Source organism: Cydia strobilella, chromosome 5, assembly GCF_947568885.1.
Source record: "Cydia strobilella chromosome 5, ilCydStro3.1, whole genome shotgun sequence".
Taxonomy (NCBI): Eukaryota; Metazoa; Arthropoda; class Insecta; order Lepidoptera; family Tortricidae; genus Cydia; species Cydia strobilella.
The window spans coordinates 19405362-19416197 of record NC_086045.1 but is presented as its reverse complement, the minus strand read 5'-3'; the positions used below and the strand labels follow the sequence as shown (position 1 = coordinate 19416197).

The 10836-nt window shown below is 45.6% G+C and overlaps 2 protein-coding genes across 2 annotated transcripts in view; one reads left to right on the top strand and one right to left on the bottom strand.

The window, feature by feature from the left end:
- Positions 1–9470, bottom strand: part of LOC134741567 (THO complex subunit 2) — a 39638-nt gene extending 30168 nt beyond the window's left edge. The window contains exons 1-10 of the mRNA XM_063674394.1: positions 9330–9470; positions 8825–8990; positions 7889–8130; positions 6806–6939; positions 5202–5458; positions 4954–5103; positions 4295–4464; positions 2114–2279; positions 770–939; positions 327–525 (exon numbers count right to left, since the gene is read on the bottom strand). Coding sequence (XP_063530464.1) covers positions 327–525; positions 770–939; positions 2114–2279; positions 4295–4464; positions 4954–5103; positions 5202–5458; positions 6806–6939; positions 7889–8130; positions 8825–8990; positions 9330–9400 — 1725 coding nt within the window. The 5' untranslated portion in view covers positions 9401–9470. The remainder of the gene's footprint in view (positions 1–326; positions 526–769; positions 940–2113; positions 2280–4294; positions 4465–4953; positions 5104–5201; positions 5459–6805; positions 6940–7888; positions 8131–8824; positions 8991–9329) is intronic.
- Positions 9471–10075: 605 nt separating this feature from the next.
- Positions 10076–10687, top strand: LOC134741566 (small ribosomal subunit protein bS6m). Its single transcript, XM_063674393.1, has one exon. The coding sequence runs from the start codon at positions 10153–10155 to the stop codon at positions 10603–10605; it is 453 nt and encodes a 150-aa protein (XP_063530463.1). The 5' UTR covers positions 10076–10152; the 3' UTR covers positions 10606–10687.
- Positions 10688–10836: the final 149 nt, after the last annotated feature.

Sequence of the window (10836 nt, the reverse complement as noted above, 5' to 3'; positions counted from 1 at the left end):
ATGTGCTTGATGTTGTATAGTACCGGTAACATGATCGTACCTGTAGCAACATGTAGTCGAAGAGGAACTGCGGGGCCGCGTGCGACAGCTTGCCGATGAGGCGGCCCTGCGGCTTGATGTTCTCCTTGGACACGCGCTTCATGATGTGCTTGATGTTGTATAGTACCGGTAACATGATCGTACCTGTAGCAACATGTAGTCGAAGAGGAACTGCGGGGCCGCGTGCGACAGCTTGCCGATGAGGCGGCCCTGCGGCTTGATGTTCTCCTTGGACACGCGCTTCATGATGTGCTTGATGTTGTATAGTACCGGTAACATGATCGTACCTGTAGCAACATGTAGTCGAAGAGGAACTGCGGGGCCGCGTGCGACAGCTTGCCGATGAGGCGGCCCTGCGGCTTGATGTTCTCCTTGGACACGCGCTTCATGATGTGCTTGATGCGCTGCAGGGAGTTGCCCCGCACCCTCATCAGCGCCGGCAGATGCTCGCCGGATTCGTTCTTCCAGCGGGAATACAGGCAGTATCTAACAACAAGAGTCCATCTATGACATTGCTACAATTTGTTATGTACATATAATATAATAAAAATACGAAGGATTGCGTGGCTTTCCAATAAATAAATAAACAATGTTTTGATATTAGTCATTGCCATGACCGGTACTGACATTTAGATGAAAATCTGTTCAGTGGTTTTTGAGTTAATCGCGAACATATAGACAGGCAGACGCGGCGGGGGACTTTGTTTTATAAGGTGTAGTAATTTTTTACCTGCATTGATATGGATAAAGTTTGAGCAGGGTGTAAACTTCCTCGGCCATGCAACAATTGCCTTCCATCAGGGTGAGCGAGGGCAATATGGCAGCGTCGAGCACAGTGAGGGCTTCATGTTGCAATGGATCTTCTTTTAGTGAACGGGATGTTCGCAGTATACGTATTATCTGAAAACAAATGTTTAACTAAGTTTATTCTATTCTATGACTCGATGAAGATCGCGTAATTACCACGCTTCTTAACGCGTGTCGAGTTGGTTAAAACCATCGAGTTGGTAATAGTAGCCGCCGTGCAGGTCTCGATGACTCAAATAAAACTTCGATTTGAAGTAAACTGATGTAAGGCCGACGCACTCGCGCGAGCAGGGGCTAAGAGGAAGAACTACAGTCCTGAGCCGTTTTGTGGTATTCCCGGAAGCCTAACGCGGCTCACCCTAAAGACCTACTGTCATTACAAAACCATTCAACTCTGGAGGGAAAAACCAGGTTTGAACCATTCCAAAGCGCTTATCAAGGCCTTCAGCAAGAAGGCTTCTTCGAACGCCTTAACGCTGTCTAGGAATCCACTGCGCAACTTGGTAAGGGTGCTTACCGGGCAATGCGGCTTAAATAAGCACATGCACACTATGGGGAAACGTGACACGGGGCGGTAGACTCTGTATGGAGGCAGAGGAGACGCCCCTACACATCATCACATAGTGCCCTTGCCTAATGCGTACTCGTGACTTAATCCTGGGCGGACAGTATATAAATAGATCCTGCAGCTGTTTGAAGTTGCAGGTTTGGATCGAGAGTTGTAGTAGGTGGCGATCACAATAGATCAGGGATGGTCGCAGTGATACATTAGGCTTTGGAGCCTTATATAGCCCCTAACACAAAGAATAAGAAGAAGAAACTGATGTAATCTTCCAAATACTGGTTTACAAAAGTAGAGTTGCCCAAAACGGTTAAAAAGTGAAGTGGTGGTTGTTGTATGGAGGCTGATGAAAGAGTGATCTAGCAAAATTGAACGTTAAACAAGATTTGAAGCACTACATATACATACAAAGGTAAGTATATACGGGGTCAAGCTAAATAAAACCGTTTAAAAAGAAAAGGTGGTTTAAATTTAGGTGCCTCTAATTGGCCGCGATACAAATTGTGTGGAGCGCTCCTATTGGTGCTTTAGAAAAAGCCCGACGGCTGCGTTTAGCTACTGCATGGATAATTTATATAATAAAAGAGTTGCGTTCGCAACAGTAACTAAGACATTTAATATTGAACATCGTTCCGACCCTTATTTTGCGCGTCCGGTTTGTGATTTTAAAAATATAACTGAACTAGAAATGTTTTATCGACTTACTTTGTACATTAAAATGGGATCATAATGGAGCGAAGGCCCCAAGAGGACCAATGCAGGGATGACGTTCTCTTTCATGTCTTCGAATGTGACGCACGCGGGAGGGGCCAACGGAGACGTGAGCGGTGGGATGGGTGTGCCCATGATCTTTGGGGCAACTCGACAGTGTCTGAAAAAAAAAAATGTTATGTATCAATAAATTAAACATGGAAAAGCAAAATCTTAAAGGTAACTCTTTTTTAAAGTTTTCCGTTTTACACTGGAATTTCAGTAATCAATCAATACAAAGTGTTTATGTAGCAGCCTTGGTAGCAGCCAACTAAACTTTCAGTGGCAGTTTGTTAGTTATCACAGGTGCTGTTATAACACAAAAATACTGGGTTAAAAAAATCACGTCTTCTGACTTGGTGAACTTGGTCTACAGACCTTATAATAAATCGCATCCTTACTTCCTGCAGAGCGGCTCGACGAGCAGGCCGCTCGGCAACCCCAGAGCCCAGCAGCCGCGCCGCCAGCGCCTCGCTCAGCACCAGCTGGTCGCCCCATTAACCCCGCAACCGCACTTACTTCCTGTAGAGCGGCTCCACAAGCGCGTGCAGCATGCCGGCGAGCGCGCGCGCGGGCCGCTCGGCGACCCCCGAGCCTGGTAAACGCGCCGCCAGCGCCTCGCTCAGCACCAGCTGGTCGCCCCATTAACCCCGCAACCGCACTTACTTCCTGTAGAGCGGCTCCACAAGCGCGTGCAGCATGCCGGCGAGCGCGCACGCGGGCCGCTCGGCGACCCCCGAGCCTGGTAAACGCGCCGCCAGCGCCTCGCTCAGCACCAGCTGGTCGCCCCATTAACCCCGCAACCGCACTTACTTCCTGTAGAGCGGCTCCACAAGCGCGTGCAGCATGCCGGCGAGCGCGCGCGCGGGCCGCTCGGCGACCCCCGAGCCTGGTAAACGCGCCGCCAGCGCCTCGCTCAGCACCAGCTGGTCGCCCCATTAACCCCGCAACCGCACTTACTTCCTGTAGAGCGGCTCCACAAGCGCGTGCAGCATGCCGGCGAGCGCGCGCGCGGGCCGCTCGGCGACCCCCGAGCCTGGTAAACGCGCCGCCAGCGCCTCGCTCAGCACCAGCTGGTCGCCCCATTAACCCCGCAACCGCACTTACTTCCTGTAGAGCGGCTCCACAAGCGCGTGCAGCATGCCGGCGAGCGCGCGCGCGGGCCGCTCGGCGACCCCCGAGCCTGGTAAACGCGCCGCCAGCGCCTCGCTCAGCACCAGCTGGTCGCCCCATTAACCCCGCAACCGCACTTACTTCCTGTAGAGCGGCTCCACAAGCGCGTGCAGCATGCCGGCGAGCGCGCGCGCGGGCCGCTCGGCGACCCCCGAGCCTGGTAAACGCGCCGCCAGCGCCTCGCTCAGCACCAGCTGGTCGCCCCATTAACCCCGCAACCGCACTTACTTCCTGTAGAGCGGCTCCACAAGCGCGTGCAGCATGCCGGCGAGCGCGCGCGCGGGCCGCTCGGCGACCCCCGAGCCTGGTAAACGCGCCGCCAGCGCCTCGCTCAGCACCAGCTGGTCGCCCCATTAACCCCGCAACCGCACTTACTTCCTGTAGAGCGGCTCCACAAGCGCGTGCAGCATGCCGGCGAGCGCGCGCGCGGGCCGCTCGGCGACCCCCGAGCCTGGTAAACGCGCCGCCAGCGCCTCGCTCAGCACCAGCTGGTCGCCCCATTAACCCCGCAACCGCACTTACTTCCTGTAGAGCGGCTCCACAAGCGCGTGCAGCATGCCGGCGAGCGCGCGCGCGGGCCGCTCGGCGACCCCCGAGCCTGGTAAACGCGCCGCCAGCGCCTCGCTCAGCACCAGCTGGTCGCCCCATTAACCCCGCAACCGCACTTACTTCCTGTAGAGCGGCTCCACAAGCGCGTGCAGCATGCCGGCGAGCGCGCGCGCGGGCCGCTCGGCGACCCCCGAGCCTGGTAAACGCGCCGCCAGCGCCTCGCTCAGCACCAGCTGGTCGCCCCATTAACCCCGCAACCGCACTTACTTCCTGTAGAGCGGCTCCACAAGCGCGTGCAGCATGCCGGCGAGCGCGCGCGCGGGCCGCTCGGCGACCCCCGAGCCTGGTAAACGCGCCGCCAGCGCCTCGCTCAGCACCAGCTGGTCGCCCCATTAACCCCGCAACCGCACTTACTTCCTGTAGAGCGGCTCCACAAGCGCGTGCAGCATGCCGGCGAGCGCGCGCGCGGGCCGCTCGGCGACCCCCGAGCCTGGTAAACGCGCCGCCAGCGCTGCGAACTCGCGCCACGCGTTCACGAGCAGCAGCGCCTCGCTCAGCACTAGCTTCTGGTTGCCCCAGTAATCCTGCAAAAAATCAACTTTGCACAGGGTGGAATTTTTAAACGGGGCACTGAGAGCGGCTAGCTGATCCCTTGTCGTTCCCTAACATTTTAATTAAGGATGACACTAGAAATTTAAAGATTTTGAAAAAAAAATTGGTCAGCAACATAATCGTCAACATTGACTTTTTTTTATGTCAATTAGTAACCAACCTAGGAACACTAGAAAAACCACAAACGAAAGAAAATGTTTATCATACATTTAGTATAGATAGAGGATTTAGTTGTATGCTCTACTACCCAACAAGGTTCCAATTCCAAACTGACTTCCTCGAAAAATTCCAAGACACATTGGTTTAGATATTTTTCATAGAACATACATACATAGGGAGAGGAGTGTTAGTACAGTACTGGAGTTGCAGGCGTACATAGGCTACGGAGACTGCTTAACATCAGGCGGGCCGTATGCTTGTTTGCCACCGACGTAGTATATAAAAAAAACAGCCTAAATTACCTGTGGATCAGATTTATCTTCGACAAATTCAGTGGGAGCATTGGCCTGCGGTCCTTTAGTGGACACAATGTTAATCTTGCGAATGTACTCCTGAACGGCTTTAAATTCCTTGTCTGCTTCTTTGGCCATTATTGTATCGTCAGGGCGCAACTGTAAAAGAATAAAATGTTACAACTAGTTGATGTAGCAGCTCGCGTCAGTTCAGATCTTCGGCGGTTAAAACGTTAAACAGACTTTACAATGCTTACCCAAGGATAGATATTATCCAGAGCTATTACTTGATGTTGTAATAACAGTGCTATAACTGTCATGAGTGGTGGTGGTTCTTCGTATTTATCTAGCACTTCCATATTGCCAAGTTTGAATCCTAAAACTTCTGATACAACTTGTGGGTCACCCATGTAGTTCTTGATTAGGGATATGAATAGCGAGTCTAGGTGGGGACGAGCCTCAAAAGACTCTAATATAATGTCTAAAACTCTGTTTGGATCCAAATTGAAACAACCTGAAAGGCAGAAATATAGTATTAAATCATTGCTTACAAGTGCTAACATATTTTTTAGGGTGTATTGTTTAGGGAGTTTTAGCATTAGGACAATCTTCCGTCCCCATACGAAAGTCAGGCAGTTGCTGCGCTCTCCAAAGGACAAGGACCCGCTGGGGAGCCCGGGGGTATACGAGATACCTTGCGATTGTGGTAGGGCGTATGTATGTATGTATGTAAACACTTTATTGTACATAAGACAGATTACAAACACAATAAAAGAACATAAATATATACAATGTACAAAGGCGGACTTATCCCTATAAGGGATCTCTTCCAGTCAACCTTTATGTCGGTGAGACCGGAAGGAATGTCTCCACGAGGTTGTCGGAACACATACGCAGCGTAAAGAACATGGACACCAGGAACTCAGCTGTGGCAGAGCACGCGAACGATATAGGCGCGTCCCATTTCATTCGTTTCGATAAAGCGAGAAATGTTTTGTGCCGCGTAAGATTCGCGAGGCGATTGAAATTGCACGCCGCCCTAATTCCAATCGGGCCCTACCAGACCTTCACTTGACGACTCCATCTGCGGACTGCCCCGCGCCCCCGCCCCCGCCCCATCAGCGCGTGCGCAACGAGCGACGAGGCGGGCGGCGCGGGCAGTGCACGACGTACAACCGCCGCGGACACTCGTGTCTGAGGAAGGATTCCCAAAGAATCCGAAACATGTCGCCAAAAGCGACTAAAAATAATAGTGAGTAAAAACCGTACTGATCTAAATATTTTGAACTTATTAATGAGTTTCTTTATCAAGTGCCGGTAATATCATATGAAGGTACGGAACTCATGCCAGGCCCAACATGCAGTTGGCTGGGTTTTATAATATTATTTCATAAGTATGCAGGAAGTGATGACAACTAAAATGTTACCTATGTATATGCAGCAATACTTCTCTCGTCTCTCATACTTAGTTCGAAAACTTAACATAAGATTTGCAGAATCTATCTTTTGTCATATCTTTCAATGGCGTTATTCATACACGTGTATCAAATCTAATAAACCATTGATTGAATTGAATGTCCCTTTCCGTCATTTTAATATTTGTATTGTGTTAGAAAGAGGCAAAATTTAACAAAGGTTTGCAAGAGGTTGCTAAGTTTTAGGAATAAGGGGGTAAGACTGGACAGTATATATGTATAGTGGTGATAGTTCCGATGGATCCGACTAACTAGGTACATTTTGCTACCTGTGTTCATAGTTATTAGATGTCTAATGTTAACCCATATTCAGCAAATAAATAATCTAGCTGGTCTTGAAATACAGTTTCTAAGATTACAGATGTTTGAAATTAACTCTTACATACCTATAAGTGATTGAATGATTTCTAATAATCCTTTCCATTCTGTTTCTTCAGTGACCTCTTGATTTAACTCTACAATTAACTTCGCATATCCTTCACTCTCTTCTCTGAATAAATTAAATTTACGTTGTTTGTAACTGAGAAAAAAAAACAATCATTTATAGTTGAAATTTTTAAGCTGACCATTTAGGACTATGAGAGCTCATAGTTCTACTCGGTAAGCCTAAAAAAATTCAACTATACAAGGTTAGTTCATAGACAATTATGTAAATCTAAACATGGCAATGGCATTATAATTGTATTTTTTTTTTCAAACCAAATACACAAGTAAATTACCCACAATACAGATAATACATTATTAATGATTTGATTATAATTGCAGAATGGGTTGCTATGGTTTCCATGTCAATTTTTTTACTATGTACAGTCAAGAGCATAAATATATATACATTCCCAAAGTGTCAAAAATATGTGGACGCTCTTACACCTTAGACAATAAAGTTGTGTTCACATATTTTTGAGCCATTTGTCTGGTTCGATATTTTTGCCTTTGACTGTACATAGTCAGCATCAAAAATAGGATTAGACTATATGTCAATAGTATCTACACCATCTACTATTCTCTAATAGCTTAACAAAGAGAACATATTTCTCCATATATAGAACAATTAAATTGTAACAGAGACTTTAGATTAGAAGGACTGAAGAGATGTCAATTTGCAAAAATATTGCAGGGTGGCAGATTCTTTTGTTGCTTCATTTCATCTGCTACTATTAACCTTTTGGACGCCAATGACCGATATATTGGCACCACAGGTCCAACGCCAAAGACCGATTAATCTGTCACAGACCTCAGAGCAACAAAGACCTACGTGCATGTGCATAAAGTCCAATTTTCAGTTTTGACACTTTGGTGATGTGTTGTCAGAGTGACAGCTTTTGTGTTTGACACGGCGTCGAAAAGGTTAATGCGGAATGTATATACATCAAGTTTGTTTGTAGGTGGCAGGTAGTAGGTTCACACATTCCCAAATAAACTGTTGAGATGTATTTTTATTTTAGGGGTGAATTAAAAATTATACTTACTACAACTTCGTCTTAATTTTAATGAATTTGGTGTAAAAGTTTTTGTTCTTCAATGTACCAACATCCTGTAAGGTATCAATTTCCAGTCTTTCCTTCAACAGTTTTTCAGATATAAATGATTCTAGTTCCCGCACTATATAGCAGAAGTTGGAGCGCTCCTCACTCTGGATGTCTGAACAGGTCTCTGCATCTAGTACACACACCACGTCCAGTACTATAGATGGTATATCTGCATGTAAAGCCTAAAAAATACCACATAACAATAAGTTTAGAAATAGTTATTTGTTTTACAAGGGGGCAAATTTGTATTGTTTAACATTTTGGATGCCAAGGACGGATATATCCGCACCGCACAGTAGGTCCAACGCCAAAGACGGATTAATTAGTCACAGAACACAGAGCAACATCGACCTATGTCCATATGCAGAAAGTTCAACTTGTGTTTTGACACATGATGACCTGGCATCTGAGTGACAGCTTTTGTGTTTGACACGGTGTCGAAAAGGTTAACCCTTCATGCTAATATTTATACCCAAGCAAGCGAAAGATTCCAAAAGTGAAATCTGGAGTGTTGCAAGGGTTTCAAGGGTTAAACCAGTGATCGGCAACCTTTTAGCAGCCAAGGGCCACATAGTAGTTAAAGAAGTTGAAGCGGGCCGCACTTTGTTAATATTTGTGACTATCCGATATTTTCATTTGTTAATATTACATACAAAATAGCCAGGGAGGCTCGTGGACCGCAAGTGAGAAATCATTCAAAATCTCAAGTCAATTCTTTCAGCTAACATGAGGAAACAACTCAAATTTGCATCTGATTACTTTGGCCACTCTTGTGGAGACAATGCAACTTTTTCATAAGGTTTTCAAACACAAAGAGTGCCTTTAAAAGCTGGTGTGGGGAAAATAAACATTCTCAATATTACACATCATACTGACACATATTTCTTGGAGTGCAGACAATACAGCATCTCTTTTTAGCGCCCCTCGCAGACCGCAAAGCAGCAGATCGTAAATGTTCTCAGACAATCCTGATAGCTTCCCAGATTTAGTCAACAATGGACTCTTGTCTTCATCTTTAATAGATTGTGTCACAGTTTTGATACTGAAATAAACAATTGTTTTATTTATATTTCTTGAATAGATATATGCTCGACTTGGCAGGGGCACCGCCGTGCCCCCAGATTTTATGTGATTATGACTGATAATATTGTAGAGTAAACGGTCTGTAAATTTAATATGAGATAATGCCATAACTGTAAAACTACTTGACTAAATGCATTAATGTATTGTAGAGGATTATCCGTAACTTAAATACAATTTTACTGATTTCATACTGACGAACGCTTATATTAATAAACAAAGGTTACGCATTTTTTAACATGCGGTAGATGTTACAAACAAACATATCTGGTGTGGAACATAAGTAACAACTTATACGTACAATTGTTCTTTTCCTGATTTTTCCCAAGTTTTACAATATTCTGATACAAACTTAGTAAACGATTTCATCATGAATGCCAAAAATTAATTCTACAATATTAGGAAAACAGCAAAGCAAACGCCTCCACGGCCATGACGGACATGACGGTAAGGTAAGACAATGTTACCATACGTAGTGATTATACTGATTATATGCTCTTTGGTTACTATACCACGTATTACCATTGTTAACACACCGTCGCACCGCACCAAGGTCATTGTGCGATGCAACCATAAGATATCGCTTTCTCGCTCTTACTTATGGGTGAGTCGCACCACGACCTTTATGCGGTGCGGTAGTGTGTTAGATTTTAATAAATTTCCCAAAAAAACGATTGAATATGTCTATGGTAAGGTTGGTCAAGAAGGTGATATCGCTTTCTCGCTCTTACTTATGGGTGCGTCGGTGCGTCGCACAATGAACTTGGTGCGGTGCGATGGTGTAAACAGCAAAAGGTCCCTCCACACTCGTGCGCGAATTGCGGTGCGAAGCCGCGAACGTCAGTGTGGAGTCTAGTTCGCTAATCAGCGAAATCGACTCCACACTCGCGTTCACGGCTCCGCGCCGTGTAGTCTGGAGGTCTGGAGCGAGCTCAAAGCGAGCTAAATATCAAAGTATTTGACCAAGTATTTGACCGCTACAACACTTTTTTTTTAATGTGTTGTGTTACAGAAAATACAGAAGTAAAAAAAAAACAGTTGTCAAAACAAAAGTCGGCTCTCGGTTGGCTTTAATTTAATTTTCTAGGTTACTAAACAAACATATTCCCTAATCTGTTGTAAAAATGCCTAGTTACGAATTAGCGCTAATGTTACGCGCCATGCCGAAACCTGAATTGAAAACTGCACTTAAACGTGTCTCACATGCGATATTTAATCGTGGAGGTATCATACGAGATATCGAAAACTTAGGTTTTCGTGCAATGCCGTACAAAACCAGTGCTCACGGTTTAGTTCATCGAGAAGCAAACTATTTCGTGTTCAAAATTGATACAGCGACACAAGCTGTAGCCGATCTGAAGGAAGAATATAGCAGAGATGTCGATATCGTGCGGCAGCGTGTGTATAAGGTTCAAACAGACAGTGATCACAAGTGCACCCTGGAGACAGAACTGTTGCCACCTGCTTACCGAAAAGAAGTCCAGAAAATGATAGAAGTTGTAAAAACTCAGGTCAACCGTTTTACTTACAAATTTAAATATAATTCTGGCTTGGACTATTATCCGTTCCAAAAGTAATGTAATATTTAGATAATATAACTTAACCATAGATAGTTGTTATTGTAGATAAGTAGGCATTGTAATAAACATGATCCTAGTTTGTTTGTGTTTTATTTACCTGTAAATTCACCCTTATAGTTACCACTAGCTTACTGTCATGTTACATGAGGCAGTCTTACAAATCTATTTGGTCTCATAAATTTTGACAACAGCTTATAGGTACTTTTGTTTATGTTTTGGTTGTAAATG

Excerpts from the sequence above, each read along its gene's own strand:
- LOC134741566 (XM_063674393.1), top strand. The coding sequence starts at position 10,153 with ATGCCTAGTTACGAATTAGCGCTAATGTTACGCGCCATGCCGAAACCT.